Raw genomic sequence first — 23,725 nt, 5'->3', positions numbered from 1 at the left:
GATGCACAGACCAGAGAGGACTTCCCAACCGTCCCTCCCGGGGAGAAGCATCGGCACTGACCTCGAGGACAAGGAGATGATACTTCCCTGCACCTCAGAGGAGGGGACAGGCCAGTTACCGGGGCTGCCCTGGCCCTCAGCTCAGGAGTAGGTCACACGAGGCAGCAGCTCAAAAGGGCACTCAGTCTTCAGGCCACCAGGGGCACCAGCCCAGCCCTCCCTGACTGCCCACCTGTTCCACACCCGTGCCTGCCTCTCGGACTGCCCTGAGCTTATTAGCACAAACCTTTAGTGCCCAACTGGCTCTCAGGCTTGTGAAATCCTGCCCCCGACCCCAGCTACAAAACCCATCCCTACCCCACCCCTGGGAAGAAGGGGAAGTGGAGGGAAGCTCCTGATTAAGGGGATGGAATTCTTGGCTCTGACTTCCTGCAGGGAGATGGGAAGGTTCTCATCTTCCATATCCCCAGCTAAGGCCGTGTGGCTCCCCAGCATTCTACCCTCTTTCCAGGCACCCAGGCGCACCTTTGTGTCCCACAGCCAGAAACTGGGTCCTGAGTGGTGGAAGAGGGTCCTGATCCCATTCTCAGGGAGCTCCCAGTCTGATGGGGGAGACACGGTCCTTGTCCTCAGGAGCTCCTAGTCTCAACGGAGGAAATGCAGCCCCTGGCCTCACTCCCAGTCTGATGGAAGGGGCAAGCCCCTGCCCTCAACGAGTTCCCTGACTCTGAGAAGGGCTGGCATTGAGTCCCAAGGCAGAAAAGCCCCACAGGACATAGCCCGGCAGCTGGCAGTCCCTCTGCAGTAAGTATCCAGTCCCAGGAGTGCAGTGTCTTCCTGAGGCCAAGAAAGGGGTCCTGAGGATGAAGAAAGTGGATGGCACGTGCCCTAAGACGGGAAGGGTGGGGTTGGCCAGCTGAGTGGGAGAAAAGCGGGAGCCATCCCGGGACTCAGGCCTGGCCGCCACCACTCCAGCCCCCGATCCCCTCACTCATTGCCTTGGAGACGGCAAAAGCATCATTCGCAATTCTCCCAAGCACAAACCAAGGCCCAGGTAAGGCACCAGGCAGCCGAAGGAAGCAGGAAAGTCCCTATTGCTCGTTCTATTCTCCTGTTGGCTCCATGCTGGCCTTTGGGAGCCCCAGGGTCAAGGCTGTTGGGGGAAGGGAACATGGCCAGGGCCCCAGCCTCAGAGCAGACGAGCTGGCCCTGAGGCAAGGAGACTGGACCCAAGTGTGGGGATCATCTCACACCATGCACACAGTGCCCTGCACACAGGTTGTGTGGGTGGCGGGGCTGGCGCCTGCTCTGCTGCCAGCAACCTGCTCTCAGAGGTATCCAGTGGTGGTCAGGGCCATGTGCATGCTGCCCCTCAATGGAGGCCGGTTCCTCCTGATGCTCTCTGCTCTCAGACAGTGGCACCTGTTCACCTCACGACCAGAGCCCAGGGTTGTCCCCACCAGGCTGGGCGCTCTCTGAAGGCAGAAGCCAAGTTTCCCTCCTCTGGAAGGTGAGGGTTTGGTGGAGCAGGGCAGAAAAGCAGGCCTCCTGTAGGAAGGAAGCAAGGGCTCTCCTGCCTCCTAGCAAGGAGCCCTTAGATCTCCCAGGTCTCCCTGCTGATTTCTCTGGAAAGATGGTTCAGGCAGGATCCACAATCCCCTCACACGTGGCTCCTTCCCAGGGCTGAACACCCTTGAGGGCAAGAGAAGGGGAACAGAAATGCCTTGGGGGTGGAGGTGTTTCTGGGGAATGATGAGCGTGGGGAGGTCGCTGCCTCCCATCACCCCCACAGCCCTTCCTCTACCCTGACTCAGAGAGACCATCTTTAGGTCATTTCCCCCTTTTGCATCCCATATTCAGCCTGGTGGGCGCAGGCTGGCTTTTCCAATGGGCTCTGGGTTGAAGGATGTGTGTGTGTGTGTGTGTGTGTGCGTGTGCGTGTGTGTGCGTGTGTGTATGCGTGCGCGCGCCCATCTGTCCTGGGGAGCAATAATAGTTAATAAATAAGTGAATGGCAAAAATAGCCTCAAAGGAGCTGACAGGCAGAAGGCCAAAGTGGCCGGGCATGGGGCCAGCACCCTGAAATGCCAAATGTTAATTTAGCCAAACAGAAAAAAATGTCCATTTCAAGACCGCCTCCATTAGCCAGGATCAGGGGCTGTTGCGGTTTCTGGCTCTGGCACAGCCCCTCCCCACACATCCTAAGTGCAGCCCAGGCGCAGGGGGCCCCTCGCTCAGTGTGAGGGTAACAGCCCTGGAGAGAAGGGGCCCAGTCAGGGGCACACAAGATTACGGACGGGCAGAAAGCCGGCAGGCCACGTGCCAGCAGGCCTCCTACGGTCCACCCAGCTGGCCAGCCCTGTGTCCAGTCCCAAAGGTCCAACCAGCTGGGGGAATGTTCTGGACATCATCACAATCTCTTGCCCTGGGCGTGGGCCCTGCCCCACCTAAACACTCACTTGGGGGCGAGGGATTTGACTCAATGTCCTGGTTGTCGCTCGAGCTCGGCCAGATCCCTCAAGGGTCTCATCTGATTTCTCTCAGGCCCTTCTCTAGGCCTCACCGGCTCTGAGCGTTCTCCACCCTGAGGCCTCTGGGGTCCATGGGTGCTTTTGTTGTCCTTTGTGCTGGGTGTGCATGTCTTAATGAAGTTACAGAAGGAAGCACATCTGGGAAAAGCAGATGTTTGCCCGCTCTCTTCCCTAGTGGGTCCAACCCTTTCAAAACCGTCCTCAGTTTATTTACTGGCCTCTCTAGAACGGTCCTTGGAGAGGATGCTGGTCACATCCCTGCAGCCTCTCTCAGCTACAGCCACCCCCAAATTCAGGGGGACCTGGCTGAGCCCACCCCCTATTCTCACTCACCCAGGGCAGTCCTGGCTCCAGCCCCCAGGCTGGTCCCAGTCAGTTCTAGAGGCCGCCTCACTCCTGGACGGTCTGTGCTGGACCTTGGTGGCCAGCAGCCAGCATAAGGATGGGGCAGGGGTTGGGGGAAAACCCATGGCCCAGGACCTAGTCCTTCCTCCACTCAGCCTTCTTTGCGGATGTAATGCAATTTTCTCCTACCCTGTTTACTGCTGTCCAAACACAAAGGCCTTCAAGAGAAACACTAGGCTCTCCTGTAATGTGTGGGAATTTGAAAGCTTATACGTAGCCAGGACAGACCTCAGGTCATTTACGGAGGGCGTTTTTCTTGGCAGTCCCTGTGCTAAGTGCTTTGCATACACCATCACACAGAATGGTCAACACAACCTTCAGGGGCAGCAATTCTTATAATATCCCATTTGGTGGAGTACACTTAGGCTCAGAAAGGACAAGGAGCCTGCCAAGGAGAAACAGCTGGGACATGGCGGAGCTGCGATGTGAACCGTGTAGGCACAGAGAACACAGCCATGAGCATGAGGAGTCCCTGCCTGGGGAAGCTGACGTTCTAGTGGGGGAGGGGGAGCGGGCAAGCAATGAACAAGGGGCTTAGATGTGCGCTTTGTCAAGTGGTCCCCGAGAAGGGGCAGTGCGTGGAGGGTGTCATATTGGGCCTACAGGAGCACCAGGAGCTCTGCTGGGGGTCAGGGTGGCCAGGATGCCAGTGGCCCAGAGAGAGATGAAGTTCTCAGAGACCTGAGATCTCTGGGCAACGGAGCTGGTTGGGGTGGGGGCTCCCGGGTGCCAGAGGGAGGAGGAGCTCAGAGGTTGAATGTTTGGGCGCTTAACACCTAGATAAAGGCAGAGCCCCGGGCATTTGAGGAGAGGAGGCTGTCATGGGATATTCAAAGCCCAAGAAAAGGTAAGGAGGAGGGCCCTCAGGAGCCACCTCAGGTCCCCTGGGAAAAAGATGATATCTAGTTCCCGGAGGCTGGGGAGCTGGTCTCCTAGTTAGGGAGCACAAGGCTGTGGGTTTGGCACCACTGGTAACCAAGGCAAGGAGAAACTAATAGGTAAATGCCCAGATGCACCCTGTGACCCACCCCCTCTTGTTGAAGGCCCTGACCTTCAACCGCCCAGCACCCCCGGGACTTCTCCAGCCTCCCCAGACAACGGCACCAGCTCTCCCTCTTCCAAGAGGCTGCTCCCTCCAGATCCACACACTAGAGCCACCTTTCCAAATACAGATGGGGCCATGAGAACCTTCTGGAGATCCCCACTGCCTCCAAAAAATGCAACCCCCTTGGCCCAGAAATCTACACTCTTCCCAACCTAGTCCACATACTAGCAGCCTCACCTTCGCCACATACCTCTTCCCATTCCCTCCCTGGTATAGGCTGCATGCTATCCCTGCTGCTAAAACCGCAGGTGTCATGCTGCGCCTAGAGGGTGTGAGTGCCCGTCTGTCCGCTGCACTTGGGAGGTCAGAGCCCAGACTGGGAGCCAGGCTGCCCGGTTCATTGTGTGAGCTTGGGCCAGTTACCTAACCTGCCAGTCTCAGTGTTCTCATCTGCAAAATGGGGGTGACAACAACAGTGTTCACCTCCTAGGGCTGTTGTGGGGATTAAATGAGTTAACAGAACAAAATAAAGCACTTAGAACAGAGTCAGGCGTACAGGAGGCACAATGCACAGGCTTGCTCCTGAGGGCAGGGTCTGCAGCTCTTTCCTCTTGGTTTCCCAGTGCCTAACACATGGTAGATGTTGTTAAATAATTCAGTCCAGCAAACATCTAACACCACTACCTAGGCAAAGAGAGAACTGACATGACAAAAATAAAGCCAATTTAGGGATCATGACGAATTTTGTTTGGGGACATGCTGAGCTCGAGGAACTGGAGGGACTCTGACCCGGAGGATCAAGGGACAAGGACCCATGAGGGCCACGCACTGTCCGGCCGTGCGACTCTCAGTCCCCCCAGGGTTGTACCATTTTCGTCCCCATTCTGCTCCCCACCCGGGCCTCTGGAGTGAAGTCCTTTCTCATTGGGCCCAGTGCCCCTGTTAACGTACACACTGGAAGGACCTTCAGAGAATGTCTGATCTGCGTTGTCCAGATGAGGAAACTGAGGCAGAGGCAGATGTCTCCCGGTCAAAACTTCTGTGCCTGCAGTGTCACAGCCGGCGTCCCTGCCGTCATCTGAGAATCCCTTTGTCTGCCTCCTTTCTCTGGCCGTTGACATGTGCTCTCTCCCGGACCACTTCCCAGCTCCTGCCCCCCAGATTACAGTCTCTCCCTCAGCTCTTCCAAAAGCCTCCTCCAGCTCTGCCCCCTGAGACCCACCAGGCACAGGCTCAGCAGAAAGGCACCTCCTACCCTCAGTCTAACCATCTCATTCTGCTTTCCCCAGCTACCTCCAGGGGAAGTCAACACAGAAACCTCTGTCTCTGCGGGTGGCCGGGCACCGCCCCCCATCACTTCAGCCTCAATCCTTTCTCCACCTGGGGAGGCACTAGGTTGGAATTGTGTCCCTGGGGCACCTGCCTCAAATTTTAGGGTGCCTACTTAAGATGTAGATTCCTGGGGTCCACCTGAATCTTACTGGATGGGACTCTCTTGACAAGGGGCCCAGGAATTGATTTTTAAATAAACTTCGTGGGGAATTCTTGCACACACTAGTTTGGGAGCTGCTGGTGTACTGGCAGGGAGCATGAGCTCTGGAGCCCGCTGTACTGCTCTCTAAACGCACAACCTTACGGGAGCCACTTACCTTCTCCGGGCCTCGATTTTCTCATCTATAAATTATCCTCTTTAAAAAAAAAAGCAACACCTACCTAAAGGGAGATTACGAGGATCAAATAAGTTACCAAGTGCTCAGCGCCTCCTGGCACACAGTAAGTGCGTGATAAATGGTAGGAATTAGCAACACTGTCCTGTCTTTAAGTTGGGTATCTCAGAAAGGCAAAAGATTTCCATCAGACTGAACATTCCCCCAGGGGAAGGACAAAGCCCCCTCTTTCTTCCCCATGCCCAGGACCCCAAGGGGTTCATCAGGACTGCAGCAAAGACTGGTGAATGGAAAAGAAAGAGATGCTGTTCCCAGTGGACAGCCCACCCCACACCAGGCAGGCTATCAGGACACCTCCAAGTCCAGAGGGGTCCCCGGAGAAAAGGAAGAAGGAGGAGTGTCCCCCTCCCCAGGGAGTGCCTGTGCTCAGCCCCTCCCCAGCCCTGGATGGAGGCAGATCACAAAGCCCTCCTCTCCTCAGAGCAGGAGCCCAGGCACCTGGTCCTGCCCACTCCCACCTGCCAGTAAGGTAGGTTCCCCAGGCTTTTCACTCTGGGGGCCTGGAGAGGTCAGAGTTCACGCAAACACGAAGGGAGGCGCTTCTGAGACCACCTGATACCCATTCCCTGGAAGGGCGGTGCTGCACGAGGGGGCAGGAACAGGTGGGAGAAGGCAGGGTGGCATATGGCACCTGCGTGTGGCTGGCCCGGTGGCTTCCAGAAGATCCAAGGCTCTGAGCCTCTGTGCCCTACTCTACACCTGCACTCAACTGCAACAGGTCCTCTGAGCTCACCTGCCCACAGCCACTGCCCTACTCCCTCCAGGCCCAGAGTTGTCCCTCTTAGATGAATTACAACTGGGGGGTGTGAAGATCCAGCAGAAAATGCCCCGCACATCACTCCAGGGCCAGCCTTGGCCCTTCTCCCCACCTCTCAACTGAGTGTGCAGGGATGCCACCTCTGTCACCTCTCCCAGTGCCTCCTCCCGTCTTCCACCCCCTCACAGTACAGAGGCTCCAGCGTCTGCCCTGAGACCCTCTTCCTGCTCCACAGTGGAACCAGAGATGACCCTAGGGGAAGTGGGATGGAACAGTCCATATATTTTTGATCCCTTAAGAGAAACCAGGTTTGTTCTTTAAATACAGGCTTTGGGTGATTTTCCTTTTACTCCCTGCAGACTATACAGAGTAAAATTAAAGAACAAAAAAACTACTGGAGAACGCAGGCTGGAACCAGTCTTACAGACCTGGATGTGGCAGGGTAAGGCCTCACCTGGATGCCATCGCCCCCTCCAAGGAGAAGCAAAGAGCAGCGCCAGGGGCCACTCCCTGTCACCCAGGATCAGAGCAGAGGATGACACCACTTAGATCCAGCAGGACTTCCCTATAGATCTGTTTGCCAGTGAAATCACCCCAGAGGCCCCCGAGGGAGAGGATTTAAATCAGCCCCAGAGACATCAGGTGGGAAAGAAGCAGGGGCAGCAAACACCCCACACGGGGAAGATGTCAGATGGTGACTAACTGGCTTTTCTAGGCCATTGTCACCAATGCCGGAGAAATATTCCACTTTAAAAATAAATGTAAAGCAAAATCCAAAATTAACTCTCCCCAGATAACCCTTTTCCAAAAAAGACCACGTCGTAATCCACATGTGGCCTTTCATGGAGGATTTAACCCAAGGATGTCTCTCGCTCCTGGATAGGGATGCTTCCCAGGCCTCAGCCCACACATCTGGTGATTTTCAATCCTTCCAGTCCTCAGATGGACCCTGATTTCATGTGCATCTCTCAGTCCTCCCAGAGCACAAGGGCTACAGCAGGATCCTTGCACCTTTCTAGCCAAAGGTGCTAGGAAAGAAGTAGCTTCAAAGTGCACAGGAAGGAAATCCTTTCAGGGTGCAAGCGCCATCTCTCCATCACCCTACACATCACCTTTCTTTACTCTTTTAGTCTTTGCCACACAAGCTGATAACAATACGTGCAAATGGGGAGTCACTAACTATATAATTCCTTACATATTTTATGAGCTTAAGAGTTGAAGAAAAAGTAATGGCGGTATTAGTGCTGGACTCACATTGCTACTTACCTGCTGTGTAACTCTGAGCAAATTCATTCATTCCTTTAACAAATATTTATTGAGCATCTACTACAGACATTTTCTAGTTTACATTCTAGTTGGAGGGAGACTCACAAAGACTAATGTACAATTTCTCCCACTCAAAAGGGAAATACCGCATAAAAAAGAGAGAAGGGAAGAGCTCACACTGATCACTAGGCATTTGTTTGTAGCTAAGAGGCCGTCAGGAACGTTGAGTGAGATTTGCTGCTCTGCTAAGATGGCTCCACTGAACACATGGAATAGCACTTATTTTCTAAAATATCCTTGCAGTTATTATAGCACTGCACTAATCTATTTATTGAACCATGTTTGGGGCTAATTGCTGGTGATAAGAGGAACATAAATATACTGAGCCACAGCCTTGCCTGACAAGATTTTATACACCAACCACCAACCAAGTCTTCTTCCCCTATTACACGTCTGCAATAATTTTTAGCGGCCGTCACTCTTTACTGAATCACCACAATAAACCCCTTTCGATATAAGCAACTTGCCTTTCAATATAGCCATAAATCAGACTCGGCGTCATCCTTGTGAGCCCTCTGCTGATGAAGGGTGGCTCAAGGCACCCTCATCCCTGGGCATGTCAGAATCAGCAGGAACATTCCAAAATGCTGATGCCCAGGCCCGCCCCAGATGAGCCTGGATACCAGGGTTATGTAAAAACTCCTAGATATGCCTTCACTTCCCACGCCTTAAGCTCCGTAGGGTGACTGGAGGTTAACCCACCCCAAAAGCTGAAGTCTCAGCCTTGGGCGTTTGAGGTGAAAAACGGAGCTGACACATGCACTGTAATACAGGGCAATCAACCATAAGGAAGTTTATAACGCACGGTGAGAACTGCTGTTTCATGGGATTGCTTTGAAAAGAATGAAGAATACTGTTTGGAATTTGTGTAGTTATCCAGGCTTATATTTATTGTCCTTACAGTTGAACTTGCCTCCTGGCAAGTCTCTGAGGTCTTTCCCACATCTTACAGCTGGAAAGAGGGAAGTGGCAGGACTCAGGAGGAGGAAAAAGATACCAGAAGAAAGCTGAGAAGAAGAAAGGGGACCAAGGATGGGAGAGAGAGGCAAATGGGGGCAACAGGGACCCTTCCTGACATCACCCAACAGACCAGTAGGGAACCCAAGGGAGGGAGGGCAAAGATGGAAAGCATTGTTTTCTAAGACCACACCCCCAGGTCCAGAGCCCCTTGCCAGTGGAGGACAAGCTTGCCTTGGTCCAGGGAGGGAGCACCATGAGGGACCCCTGGCTGCCAAGAGTCAGCATTCCCTGTAGAACCTGAGAATGGGAACTGTCCACCTTCTTCCCACAGTGCTGGGCAGTAGGGGTCGGAAAGTCAGTAACATTCAGTAAATATCTAAGTATTCAAACAGACAAGGCCCCTGTCCTCAGTCAGCTGACTGTCAAGTTGAAAGACAGATAGATAAACCTACAGAGATAAAATTACAAACCAGTATGAGTGCTACAGAGAAAAAGAAGAGGGTGTTTCAGAGTGACTCAGATGTTAGATGCAGAGTGCCAGATGTTGCAAAGGCAGGGCGCCTCTCCCTCGGCAGGGAGGGGTACAAGCCTACCCTGCTCACCTGGGATTCAGTGATGATCCCTCTCCGTCGGCAGCCTGCTTGGCTGAGATGTCAGAGCCAAGGCACTTCTGAGCTGGTGTTACCCGCTGGGCGCCTGTCAGGATGGCTGGGTCCCTCCCAGATGGCGTGGTGAAATGCTTACAGGAAAAGGGACTTGGCCAGAGGAAGACTGCGGGCTTGGGCATGTTAAGTGAACAAATAAACAGCCTTCCCATCCCCAAAAGAAAATGCGAAAATAAAACCTTGAAAATCCACTTAGCAAAAGAATGGCACTTGGGTAGGAGTTACATTTTCCTTTAGTTTTCTTGAGAAGAGTGACAAGGACAGAAGTGGATTTGAAGCAGGATGTTTGGGGTACTTTTTAGGATGTTGATGGTTGTGGGGAGCTGGGCTCTAAAGACATCCTAGAGGGACTTCCCTGGCGGTCCAGTGGTTAAGGCTCTACGCTTCCACTGCAGGGGGCATGGGTTGGATCCCTGGTCGGGGAACTAGACTCCTGCGTGCATCACAGCGTGGCCAAATAAATAAATAAACGAAATAAAGACCTCCTAGAGTAAGCGCTAAACTGCGCCATCTACTAGATGCAACTCTACAGAAAGACCCCAAGTCTGACCTCCAAGAAGCGATCCTGACGTGTGTCCCCAGCCACCTCCTTCCCACCCCTGTTCCATGTACACCACCAGAAGCCTGGACACGAGGCAGCCTCACACCCAGACCTAAGCTATCCCAGCGTTGAGTCTGACCCATCTCCTGGGTCTCGGTCCCTCCTCACGCATCCAGAAGACCACTCGGGGGCTCTTCACAGGTAAACATCTGATCCCAGGTGCCCCCTGAACACTTCAGCGCTGCCCCCGCTCGCAGCATGACTGCAGGCTCAGGAAATGACAAATCACTTAACGCCCATCTGAGCCAGACACCACGTAGGAAGGAAGGCATCACAAATAAGAAACCACACGTTCCACAACCACCCAAGACGACTGCTTGATAGCAGCTGTGCCTTCTAATTTAGGCACCATGGGATGGACTCAGGGCTGGGTCCAAATGTGAAAAGAGCACTGGATTTGGAGTCAGAGATCTGGATTTGTATAGCAGCTCCTAGGCTAACTGGCTGTGTGACCTGAGTGAGGTCACTCAACCTCTCTGAATACCTACTTCCTCCTCTCCAACACAATACCAGCAGCACAGGTCTGTAACTATGAGTACTCTTGCATGCATTACCTTATCTGGGCACCCAACAACAGATCCTGTCAGTCAGGGAACTGACTGAGCGAGAGTAAGGCAACTCAGCCAGGACCATATAACCAGGGACTTCTCCTGGGCCCCTGGGCCCAAAAGCCAATGTCTGCACCTTCTTAACTCATCACCTCCTCAGAGCCATCATGAGAAGCAAGTAAGATCACATGTGGTAAAGTCCTGTGTCCTCTAAAAAAATGTTAATCAGATGTCCAAGTATTTGAGTCTTTGGCTGATATTTGAGCCACGTCTAGGGAACAGAAAGTCATACATCTTTAAGAAGCAGAAATTAAATATATATGTGTGTGTATATATATATATATATATATAAACAAAAAATATGTATATAGTTTTAAAATTTTCACACCATTCCACTAGTCCAGAAACCACTCTACTGGTGACAAAATATGTTATCAGATAGGAGTGAGGGGCCAGGCAGGACTAGGGTTCCGAGTCTGCCACAGGGTTCTGCACTTGATGCATTTTGCCCTAGCAAAGCGGCCACTCCCCTCCCTAGTGTTCAAGTCAAACCCAGATTAGAATTCCAGCTTCTCCACTCTCAATTTGGATTGTCCCTGGAAAAATATCCTGAGACATGGACTTGAAAGAAATGGTTTACCTGGGAGGTGACCCCAGAAAACATTAGACAGAGAATGGAGAAATGAGACAAAGAAGGGAAGAAAGAAAAAAAAGAAAGGCAGGAAGGAAGAGAGGGAGGGAGGGAAAAAGGGAGGGAGGGAGGGATGGAGGGAGGAAGGAAGGAAGGGGAAGAAAAGAAAAAAGAAATGTTTTCACACCTATACCACTGTGGGCAACCAGAGCAGAATCCTTCTGCAGGACTAGGAGACAACAGAGAAGGCTTGTCTCAAACGTATACTCCCCCCACACCGGGGTCGAGGGAGCTGGGGTATTTATCCACCAGCTCCCAACAGTCATTGGTTGAGAACTGTTCTAGGGATGGGCACTCCCTCCCCAGCACTTCTGACCTGTCCCACAGACAGGCAGAGAGGCTCAGGGCCAGAGAAAGCCCTCAGGTCCTGACAGCTGGCAGTCTGTCTGGCAAGAGCAGAAAGGTACATGCCCAGGGAATATGGGCGGGCGCTGAACCATCTGCTATGCTCACTCACTGAGTGACCTTGGGGAAGTTACTTACCTTCTCTTATCCCATTTTCTGCAGCCCTGAAATAGGGATAAATCTTTCTCAAAGGGTTGATATTAAGATTAAATGAGGTCTCATATGTAACGGATTAGCCCAGTGCCAGGCTTACAACAAAAACTCAATATATACTCATTGTTCATAATCAATATTCTTTAAGGTCTTCCTCCTTTTGGAGGGTAAGGGTGCAAAGGAAACAAAGAAAATTTGGGGAAGAAGGATGCTCTGAAATGGCCCATCACGACTTCCCCATGGGCAGCCATGCCCCCAGTGCATGCAGCCCAGCCCCACCAAAGGTCATATACAGAGCCCAACAGGCTCCGATGTCTAATGACAGCAGAAAACCCCTAAAGGAAACTGAAACTAGATAAAGGAGGCATCTCGCTGGTCCCTTCCAGCCCCATCATCTTACTTTATAAAGGATTTCAGATGCAGATGGGGAATGAGACTTTAAAACAAGTAGCCAGCCAATGCAAGCTGGGTAATCTCCTTCTTGAGGGAAGAAAGCCCCCAAACAAACAAATGCCCCCATGTAGATGACTTTGCCTAGGCCTACCCCAGAGGCAGGGGGCTGGACCCTGAGAAATTTCAAAGATTCTCCCAGCCCCTGAAGCAGTGTGTCCCAAAATGAGTTCCAACAAACACTAATGCCTCTGTTATGTTCCTTCAAAAACTGGTTCTGGGGTCAAATATGTTTGATAAAGGCTTCATGCAATAGCCTCCTCTTGGCAAATTCTACTGCATATTAACATATTAAAAGCTTTAAAGTTCTACAATAAAGAATTCTGTTTAACCCAGTATTTCTTAAATTTATCTGACACAGGACTGAATGTGTGTATGTGAAACATCTATTAACATCCCTCCAAACGACAGTCAGTGGGAGCATCTGGGCTAAAGGCAATGCTGGGTGCTGGGACCCAGGCTGAGTCATTTTTGGACCCTCATGGTCTAGCACAGTGCCTGTTACACTGTAGGCATCTAATAAATGGTTGTTGTCTGAATGAATGGGGAAAAGGCTGAAAGAATGACTTAATAATGGTTTTCAAATCTGTGAAGGGATATAGTACCGGCAGTGCCAGGCAACAGCTTTCTGTTTCCAAGAAGGCACACGTTTTAAATTGCAGCAGGAGGGATTTTGGAAGCCCTGCTCAGAGTTTAGGATAACAATCCACCAAAATAGGCTTCCAAGCCGAGCTGTATCGCTTCCTTCTGTGGAGGTGTTGGTCTAGCACTTCGGTACAGCTGAGAGTCTGCATGCAGCGGTCCACCCACCCCACCACCCGTTCATTCATTCATTCAAACTCTCACCGAGCACCTACTACGTGTCGCGCACCAAGGTCCCTCAGGACCCCTTCCAAGAGCCAAGTGGGACTGTGGTGATCTGTGTGATAACCCCTAGGGAGCCCCTAACGGGAAGGGAGAGGAGACCACCCAAGTGTGAAGTCAGGATGCCTCAAGCCCAGAAGCAACAGCTCATAACCCTCTCAGAGCAAGAAGTGTGTGTGGGAGTCGGCGGGGGGGCGGGGGGGGGCGGGGGCGGTGTCCAGGCTGACACATGAGGCTGGGCTAGAGAATAAAGCAATTACTGTCTCACCGGTGTTTGTTTGTTTACCCCCCTTTTCTGTGACTGTATCCCATTGTTCCCAGAGAGCATCCCTGCCCCCACTTCCAAGCTTTTCCCCTCCCCATACTCACAGCTCCAATCTCCTCTTCCCTTCCTTACAGCCTACTCCTCCTCCTTCAAACCATCTCCTAATTCCCGACCTCTTGCCTACCCCCTGATCTCCCCACTTTCCACGTTCTGTACCATCCATTGTGGACCTGGGGTATCCTCAGTGCTTTTCATATTCACTTACCAAGTGAATGAATAAACCAGGAGTCAAACTAAGGTCCATCTTTCTGCTGACCACCACCGCCACCAGTGTTGGGCCACAGACTGCTTTGCCTCAAACAAGAGTCGGGGGATGGGGACAGCTGGGAGGCAGGATGAGAGGAGAATATGCGTCCAGGTCTGGGCCATCCTTCCCACCCTATGTCACCATTACCAATCGCCTTCCAGCTCTGCATCCCACATCAGTCCACTTGTCAGCCCCACCTGGACATCTCCTCATGGGCCTGCAGGTCTGCAGTGACTTTGTGACTTTTCAACAGAGGCTGAGCTGGGCATGACGACAGGACACCCCAACAGATAGCAGCAGGCATTCATGCTGTGGTAAGACGCGAAACCACAGAATCCAAGGGTTGGGTGTGACCTGAGCGGCTATCTTAGCCAATGATCCCAAACCTTAGAGTTGATCAACAATATCAGCTGGAGAGCTTGGAAAACTAAATCCATGCTGTTGAAAAAATAGATCCCTTCCTGGGACCCACCCCAGACCTCTGGAAGCAGAGCCTTCCATTTCCTCAGTAACAAGCTTGGCAGTCAGCCATCCAGTCTCCCCTTGAACACCTCCACTGACACAGCTGGTTACCCCAGGAGGCATCTGGTTTGATGGCTGCAACCCCAAAGGCTAGAAAGGCATCTTCTACCTGGAGCTGAAATCTGTCTACTGTTTCCACCCATTTGCCCCAACTCTGCCCTTGGGAGTAACCGAAAATAAATTTAGTCCCTCTTCTAACATGTGACGACAGGGATCCCAGCAATAAATAACACTTTGCCCATGTCTCTGCCTTCTTACCTTTGTACAGTCTGCTGTCTTCCCAGCTAAACATCTCCCACCCTTTCAAGTGTTCTCTCAGAAGTCAAGGTTTCCAGTCCCCTTACCAATCTGGTACCCTCCTCTGAATTCTAGAATCAAACATAGTATTTCAGATCTGGCCTCAATCTTCCTATGAACCGGATAGGCCCATAAGCCTAACCAAGACCCCACTGGTCTTTTCTAACAGCCAGACCAAAACGCAGGTCCACATGAAGCTCACGGCCCATTCACTAGAAACTCCCAGATTTTGTTCACAATGTTATAAAGAGAGATCTCCCCTGCCCCGCGTTTGGACATTGCCTGGAGAAAATGTGGGGGGAGGGCGTGGGCGGAAGTAGGGCTTTCCAATCATCTTCATGGAGTTTTGTGTTTGGGAGAGAAAACCAACACTAGGACTTGCCTAGTGCTGCAGTGGTTAAGAATCCACCTGCCAATGCAGGGGACACAGGTTCGAGCCCTGGTCCGGGAAGATCCCACATGCCACGGAGCAACTAAGCCCAAGCACCACAACTACTGAGCCTGCGCCCTAGAGCCCGCGAGGCACAACTACTGAAGCCCGCACGCCTAGAGCCCGTGCTCTGCCACAAGAGAAGCCACCGCAATGAGAAGCCCGCACACCGCAACGAAGAGCAGCCTCTGCTCGCCGCAACTAGAGAAAGCCCGTGCATAGCAACGAAGACCCAACACAGCCAAAAATAAATAAATAAATTTATTAAAAAAAAAAAAAAACCAACACTGATCCTGCCCTCCACTAGCGAGCTCCCCCCACCTCATAGGCATGGATGAAAGAAGGATACGATACGCTAAAGTGTGACTTATGTAACTGCACCCAAAGGATTTATGGGCACCAGCACGTCGGAGCTCCTGGGGCAAACTGTTTCCATTCCCAACACAGGCGACGCTCCTAGGAAGTAATCGACCACGAACTGGACCCACCACAAGATAAATAAAGTTAACGGAGGTGCCAAGCGGGCAGCCGTGGACAGGAAGTCACCCAGCGAGAGACTGGTACAGTCGCAGAGAGGCGCCCACCTCGGTCCCCTCCCCCAACACTCACCCCACCCCTGGCTGGAACCGAGGTGGGCGCTCCATCCGCACCTCTCGGGAGAACACAAGGCCAGGCCCAGCAAGGGCCACAGCCCTGCTTCTGCTGCCAGCTGCACCCTCTGACAGAGTGACCCGTGGCCAGGGCCTGTCTGCACAGGAGAGCTTCTGCCCAGGCCTTTTACACTGATATTTAAAACTCTTCCGTGAGGCTGGGCAGGTTTCCGAGCTGGGGTTTAATACATCGTCTGTGTCCTCTTTATAGACAAACACGAGCACACTGTTCCGTGTTGCACAGCACACAGACCTCACGCTCTTGCTCCAGATCAAAACTTAGACTGTATTATTAACAGTCAACATTGCCGCAAGTACAGCAGATGATCGTTCTGCTCCTTGGCGGGGTCTCTGCCATTCCTGAAGTCCTCCCCGCAGGCATCGAGGCACCCCTGAGATCCACAAGATGACCCTCCATCTAGAAGCTCTGCTCGACCCCCACCCCAGAGGTTTCTGCTCCCCTCCAAGCACCCCCTTCCCGCTGCATAGAGAAGGAGGCAACATAATTGAAAACAATTAGCAAATATAATCGGCAAATACAATTAGCGTTGAGGCAAGACAAGCAGACCCTCCCCGGCTACAAACTCAGAGCCAGCCTCCCACCCCAGCCTGCAGTTGCTGCTGGGGTTCACTATGGCCAGATTTCCCTCTTCCAGAAATGGGGGTGATGGGGGAAGTAAATGGCAGCAGACGATTCCCGGCGTCGTGGTGAAAGTGTGTGTCCTCTTCCATACCACCACCCCGTCCTCCCACCCCTCCGTGGGCAGGGAGGCAGTGGCTGGAGCAGTGCACATAGTAACCCACTGCACAGGCCTCTGGACCAAGTTCCAGAGCGAGGGGCCAGCTCTCCACGGGGCTCACCGGATGGCTGAGTGGGTGGGCAGCTTACGGTTTTGAAAGGGAAGGGTGGGACTCCATGGAGCCATGGGACTCCATGGAGTGGGCTGACCACTCGAGTCCAGCCCCCAGCCTCATTATGATAAGGGGGGGCGTGTGCATCCAGGGTATTTCCCTGAGGAGCCAGAGGTCAAGGTCGGAAAGTTAGTCAAGGCCCAGAATCAGAAATGCAAACAGCCATAGGAAGCCAGCCACCAACCGAGAATAAACAGGACAGAGCTGTGATGATCTCCTTTCAAAGTCAACACAGAGGCTTCCCTGGGCCCCCCTCCACCACCCAGGCCAGCCCACATGACAGACAGATAGATACACACACACACACACACACACACACACACACACACGTACATCCATATGCACACGCATGCACGTACACACTGGGGCCAGCCCACGTGACAGACACACTCCCACACATGGACCCAGGCACCCACCCCTCAGCAGCCACAGCAGTCACTTCTTGGTCTGCTTCCCCAGCCCCATCCAGCCCCAGACTCCTCAGTTTAGACACTCACACGCGCTCATGGTCACAGAAAATCACCCACACAGCACCTGTGCCTTTCTGATCTCTGGAACAACTGGTGACAGTTGTGTGTTCAAACAGGCACAAAGGCAGAAATGCAGGAAATCACTGAGTTTCTCCAAAAGGGTTAGGGGGAAGAGAGGAAGGAGCTAATGATGGCTGGGGAGGGATGGGTCAGCCCACACTGCAAAGGCAACCTCTGACAGCACTCCCAAGCTCACGGAGACCCACACAGGGTCAGAATCTTCTTTTCAGAAACCATGTCAGGTGGGTTTAATGTGGCTGCAGAATAATAATACCCCCACATTTGAACAGGACTCTACTTTTCAAAGAGCTCCTGCATCCATTATCACCTCCTAGAGTAACACTGGACAAGCAGAGACGTTCATCTCCTTGGCCAAATGACTGCCCGCCCCCATGGGGCCCAAAGATGTTTTCTCCAAAATAATCTCTAATAGTTAAGCATGTGTAATAGTTGTGTGAGTGTACTTGTTTGTGTGTGAGTGCATGCAGAGGCTTTATGTAGCAGAGTGGGATACAGTCAAACAAAAATGAGGTTGCCATGGCAACAGGCTCCAGCATCATTGCAGCCTATTAACACAAGTGAGGAATGTGTTTGGCAGATGCTTGAGTGTTATTTATGGTATGGGTGTAGCAGAGGGACTTCTAACAGGCAAAGAAGGAGAAAAAAACAACCCATGACGCTCCTACTGTACCCCACCAAGGAGACGACAGTGAGGCGAGCACAGAAGGCGAGGCTGAGAGGCTGCAAATGGGAAGTGAGAGATGGGGAAGCAGAAAAGCAGGCAGGCAGAGGAGAGGAGAGGTAGGCAGAGAACAACAGGGGACTGGAGGGGGAGGCAAGAGAAAGGAAGGGACAGAAAAAGAGCAGGGGGAGGGGGATGAATACCAGGGGAAGAGCTAGATCAGGAGATGTAGCAAAAGGAAGAAACATCATCCCCCAAAAGGGCTGCCCCACCTTGCCTCTCCGCTCTCTCAGGAGGCACCAGATGAGATACTAGATGTTTCTCCTCCTAATTGGAGCAAACGGAAGAGCCCCAAAGAGAAGAGGGGCCAGGGAAAAAAAAATCCAGATCAGATACTGATGTTGAAGATCTAGGCTGTAGGAGCAAGGGGGCCAGCCTCTCAGGAGAAGTGGAAAATGCCAACACAGTTTCCTGAGGGCCCACTCTGTGTCCAAGGCCCCATGGAGGGAAATTCCCAAAGCTCCCGCATTAGAGACTGCATACTGCTGCCCCATTTCCCTGGATGTGTATCTTCACCAAAGAAAAGAACAAGGCATCTAACACAAGCCATCTTCTAACACCTGCTGCTCTGGGGTAACCTGAGGCAGAGGATAATGCTTGACTGTCCCACTAATATTTCCCACCATCCAATAGGGTTTGCTCAAGAAATACAAAGTTTATATCAGACATAAGCAGAAAGGCAAATCAAATACAAACCAAAAAAGATACAGTTTTCTCTGAAGTCAAATAGAAAGAATGCTTGCATTCTGTTATCGTGGACCATTCCTAACAAGAGCTGCTATACTCAGCAGAGTAGGTCATGAGAAGTTAAGTGCAAACCCACCCGAAAGCCTACAGACAAGGGAAGGTCTGAAGACCACAACGGGTAAAAGAAGCATGGGGTGGGAGGTGATGGAGGTAGGGAGAGAAGGGAGAGGGACCGGCCTGAGGAACTAGATGGGGAAGTCAGTCAGCCAACTCTTGTTGCTGCAATGGCATCTTCATGCTAAGATGGAGACGGAGCTCCCTAGTCCAGCACTCCTGTCCTGGGATCTGACTCCAGTCTCCTAAAATCACACATCTAGGATTTCCTAGGGCTGTAATCTGACCCTGAGTCCCAAATCTGGTTCAGTAAATACTCTGAATGATCTTGGAAATCTCTGCTGCTCCATGTGGATGTCATGCCTTTCTTTCTGTAGAAAAGCTATATCCACCCAAGCAACCTGCCTCCCATTCAAGCCAGGAACAACCCCCAAAGGTATAATACTCATGTGAGAGCTTGGGTCCCCAGGTCAAAACATTTGGAGTCTTTATAAGCACTAACAATAGTAGTTAATTTTTTTTAAACCAGCTCTCAATAGGTTGTTCTCTTAAGTTCAAAGCTGATCTCTATAGATTTTATTTCCTTCTGATCCCAAATCAGAAAAACTTTAAGTTAGCATCAACAACCCCAACTACTTCACCTACTGGAACACAATCAAATTGTTAAGCAGTTATTAAATCCCTACTAAGTACCCTACACTGTGCTAGACAAGGGAGAGAGAGAGTAGAGAAGGAAAAACACATACACCTCAGGATTCCTGCATCCAAGGAGCTTACATTGGATGGGGAGTAAAACCAATAGGCACTGGGGAATAAGTAAGTGCCCCGCTCTGTGGCTCTGACTCCATTGTTGGCCATGCAAAAGAGGGAGAGGCCAGTATGGCTGGAATGGAAGGAGGGGCTCCTTGTAGAAGGTGAGGCTTGGCACAGAGGGGCTGGAACTGGAAGGGGCATGCATAAGCCTCTCACTTACTAGGCAAGGAACCCGGGGCCCAGAGAGGTTGTAGGCTCCCTCCCTCCCAGTCACAGAGCACCTTGGAGGTACAGCAAGAGCCCAGCGCCATGAAGCCCACAGTATTCCCTGTGGGAGAGTATGATACCCAGGAAGCCAGGGGGCACAGGAGAACCCCTCAAGAAAGACGCAGTACTCAACAAGATTGAAGTCTGAGAAAAGGCACTAGAAGTGGGGAGGAGGAAGGCAATGACAATGGAATAGAGTTAAGAAGTTCTGTTAGAGGATGCAGATGCCTGGAGAGACGTGGGGGGACGCACTAGGGTCCACAGTCAGGAGACTAGCCTGCAGCAAAGGCCCACTTGACTCGCACAGCCAAGTAGGTTGCACCGCAACCAAGTAGGCTCAGCAGGGGCCAATGGATGAGGCCCATAGAGCCACAGACAAGGGGACCGCTAAGGGGAGAAGGTGTGCATGTCAGAGGAGCTGGTCTCACCCAAGGTTGCCATGGCAAGCACGCCTCTCCCCTACAAGTCTTCAGGGGAGTCACCAGTTAACCAGGCAGAAGTTTTATTTCCTCCTAAGCCCACCGTTCAAGGCTCGCCTAACCCATCCCAGGTGGGTTAAAAGCCCCCACCATAAGCAATAACCAGGAGCACCCATATGAAGGGGTCACGACTTCCAACACTAGCTTTCTGCTCAGGCCAGGAGGGGGACCGTCACCACACACAAAGGTTCCTTCCCACCTTTGCTGAAGGCAGCTTTTTGGCTTGGGGCACTTTCACAAATGAAACAAACTTGTCAGTCCTCCCTCAAGTTCAGAAATATCTCCAGCTCCAGAACCCCCAGTCCCAGACAACTGGCAGGGTTATATCATTTCCCCTCCCTAAGACTGGGTAAGGGGCGCCCAGGGTCTCCCCTCCCCAACCCTCCATCCAGGACATTCGGTTAACAAACCATCAGTGGCTCTCAGGAGCGGGGAGGCTGCTACAGGGGCCAGCCACTCTTGTCAGGGGCCTTTTATATACAGAGACAAAAGCGCAGGAAGAGAAGGGGACCTCTCCACAGCATTTTCTCCTCCAACTCTCCTTCCTCATTAGCATCCCTACAATAACGGCTAAGGTTTGGTGTGTCTTCTACCAGCGGGAACATTACATACAAGAGCACTCTTTTTGTAGAGGAAGATGATGGGGCTCAGAGGGGGTTCGGGGGCTAGAAGACACCACACAGCTGACACAGCCATGTCACTCTGGCTCTTTTCACCACTTTAAAGGGTGAAAGTGGGTTGCCTTTCTTTGGAGTCAGGCCTAGGCCTGCGCACCCCACTATCCAGTCCCTATGCCCAGGTGGGCCCCTACCTGCTTGAGCAGGAACTGGTCCTGGGCGTTGGTGCGCAGGGCGATGGCCAGGTGGAGGGCAGACAGGAGCACCCCGCTGAGTACCGCGGCCCGCATGCGAACGGGCAGCAGCGTGTAGATGGTATAGATGAAGAACACAGTCCACCAGATGCCCTCGGAGGCGCTGCGCGGCTGGGGCAGCAGCAGGCCCACCACCTGGACAGCCAGCACCACGGCGATGAGCGCGTAGCAGGCCAGGCCCATGTGGTCCTGGTGGAAGGCGGCGCGGTTGCAGAGCACGGCCATAACGAGGATCACACCCACGGCAGCCGCCAGCACGGCCAGGTAGGGCAGCTGCAGCGGGGGCCGTGCCGCGTGGAAGGCCAACATGACGAGGCACACGAGCACCAGCACAGCCATGAGCATCGTGAGGCTGCTCTGGTTCAGACGGAAGAAGTAGCGCTGGTACAGCCGCTCCAGCTTGTCCGACGGGAACTTCTTCGAGCGGAATATCTGCAGCAGTGCCAAGCAGCAGGCGCCCAGCGACAGCACCGCGCCAGGCCCCGCGCCCGAGCCTGCCAAGCTGCCGCCATCTCCGGAACCCTCGTCTTCCTCGACGGCGCCGGCCTCCAGCTCGTCGGCCGCGCGGCCCTTGCCCCGCCGCTCCTCCAGACCCAGCTCCACAGAACGGGGGCGCACCTCCGTCCCGCCAGCTGCGGCCGCCGCCGCCGCCGAGCCGCCGCCGCCGCCCGCAGGGGGCGCCCGGGTGCTGCCCCCGCCGGCCGCGCCCCGCCGCTGCCGCCGGCTGCCGCGACCGCAGTCGTCGCCGCCGCGCTCCTGCCAGGCCGACTTGGAACGGAAGCTGAAGCCGAAGCCCCCAGCCAGGGGGTCATCGCCACTCAGCGGAGGATCGTCGTCGTCGTCGCTGCGCCAGCGGCTGGCCAGGCGCTGCTGCTGCTGCTGCTGCGGGGTCACCGTCCCCCCGGGTTTCTTGGTGGAGCCGCGGGCCGAACCCCCAGGGGCGTGGGGGTAGCCATTGGCGCGGGAGTCGGCCTCGCCCCACGCCGAGCGGTGTTCCGGGCCTCCCCGGGACGCCGGCGCCGCCGCTGTCTGCGCCGCGTAGCCCGGGGGGCTCACGCTTTTGGAGCTGGACATCCCCCCCTCGGCCTCGTCGTCTTCTTCCTCCTCCCCCGGGGGCCGGGCCGGGGTTCTCCAAGGGGAGGGCGGACGGCCGAGCAGGGGGACCAGGCAGGGGTCACACGTCGGGGGCGGCCCGGGGCCCTGGGCAGTAGCGGGGCATCTTGGCACCCCCGTCCTGAGCGGAGAAGGAGGGCAACGGGAGAGCAAGTAGGAGGCAGGCACAGCCCCGAGGTGAGAAGTGGCTGAGAATCCGCGTCAGGAGTCCCAGGTCCGAGATGGAGTTGGCTCCGAGCTGGGGCAGCGGGGACTACTCGAGCTGCTGAGCCGCGCGCAGAGGGACGTCCGGACTCCTGGCTCGCGTCGAGCTCGACAAGGACCGGAGTTGCGGACGAGGCGGGACGGAGAGGTGTCCTTGCGGGCGGCGCCTCCCCGGAGCTGGCAATGCCCGGGCGCGGCGCTCGCAGATTCTGCCTAAGCGGAGCCCAGCGGCACACGCGGCGAGGCGGCAGCTAGGGCGGCTCGGTAGGGGTCCCGGCGTGGAAACCAAGCGGGCGCCCTTTCCTCGCGGCGGACTGGGAGCGACTGGGAGGTGCGGGCGCCAGCCAGCATTATTTTCTTACGAGGGGTGGGGTGGTGGGATGGGGGGGGTGGAGAGGACGGGGGAGGGGGCGGCGGGCGGAGCAACAGCTCCGGAGCCCTGGGGGGAGGGTCCTGGAGCCCAAGGGGGCCGTCGCCCGCATCCCCCACCTCCCGCGGCGAGAGTGGGAGCTTGGCCCCCGCGAAAGCCGAGCCCAGCCTTCAGCGTGTCCGCGCAGGGGGGCGGGGGCGAGGACCGGCTCCTGCAGCGCGGCCCTTCCCCTCTCGCCTCCCCCTTCCCCCAAAACGGAGCGGAGCTGGCCCGGACCCGCTGGCCCAGGAGGGCTGTCGCGCCGGCTCCGCAAGCTCCAGGCTCCTCGCCGCCGGCTGCGGGCCCGCCGCGGCCGGGCGCAGAAGGACTAAGCTGAGGGCGGAATCCGGCGCAGCACCGCCGCCGTTCCGCCCCAACGCAGGCGGGCTTCTCCCAGGGAGCACGGCATCCAGAGATCGAGGGCCGGCGCTCAGAGGCAGCCGGCCGAGAGGGGCCGACCCAAGAGTCGCTGCGCCCCCGGGGCGCTACGGGGGGACCCGCGGGAGCCGGGCTCAGGGCGCGCCATGCACGCCTCGGGCCCTGCGCTGCTCCGGCCGCTCGCGCCGCTCCTCCCTTCTCGCCCGCTTGCCGCCGCCGCCGCCGCCGCCGCCGCCGCCGCCGCCGCCGCCGCCGCCGGAGCGCCCTCCGCATCCCCTCCTCCCGCCGCCTCCCCGCCCCCCGCGCCGCTCGGGCCTCGGCTCACAGCGGCGCGCGGCCGCCTCCGCCCCCGGCCGGGCCGCGGCCCACGCCTAGGCGCCCCGCTGGCATCCTCAGGCCCGGCCTCGTGAGGCGCCCGGTACCGTGGGGGCCCCAGCTCCCCTTCCTCACCTAAAATTCTCGCCGCGCCCCCTCCCTCCCTGGCGCCTGGAGCCGCGTCCAGCCCGTGGTCCCTTCGCCGGACCTGGCTGCCGTGCGGTCCTCCCCCGCCCCTTGCTTGGGTTCCTGCGCCCCTAGTCCTAGCTCCCCTCTTTTGTATCCCCCTTTAATCCCCATCCCCCCATTCAACCCAACTTCAGCCCCCGCGCTGCGCCCCCCTTCCCCGGCCCGGCTCGATTGGCCGCTTCCTGAGCTGTCATATTTGAGTCCGGCGCTCTTATTGGGCGAT

The 23,725-nt window shown here is 54.8% G+C and overlaps 1 protein-coding gene across 2 annotated transcripts in view; it reads right to left on the bottom strand.

The window, feature by feature from the left end:
* ADCY5 (adenylate cyclase 5) overlaps positions 1-23,205 on the bottom strand; it is a 155,954-nt gene extending 132,749 nt beyond the window's left edge. For both annotated transcript variants that reach the window (XM_057545822.1, XM_007175636.2), the window contains exon 1: positions 20,835-23,205. In XM_057545822.1, coding sequence (XP_057401805.1) covers positions 20,835-21,968 — 1,134 coding nt within the window. In that variant the 5' untranslated portion in view covers positions 21,969-23,205. The remainder of the gene's footprint in view (positions 1-20,834) is intronic.
* Positions 23,206-23,725: the final 520 nt, after the last annotated feature.

The sequence above is a fragment of the Balaenoptera acutorostrata genome, chromosome 4 (assembly GCF_949987535.1).
Source record: "Balaenoptera acutorostrata chromosome 4, mBalAcu1.1, whole genome shotgun sequence".
Taxonomy (NCBI): Eukaryota; Metazoa; Chordata; class Mammalia; order Artiodactyla; family Balaenopteridae; genus Balaenoptera; species Balaenoptera acutorostrata.
This window is presented reverse-complemented; position numbering and strand designations above follow the sequence as displayed.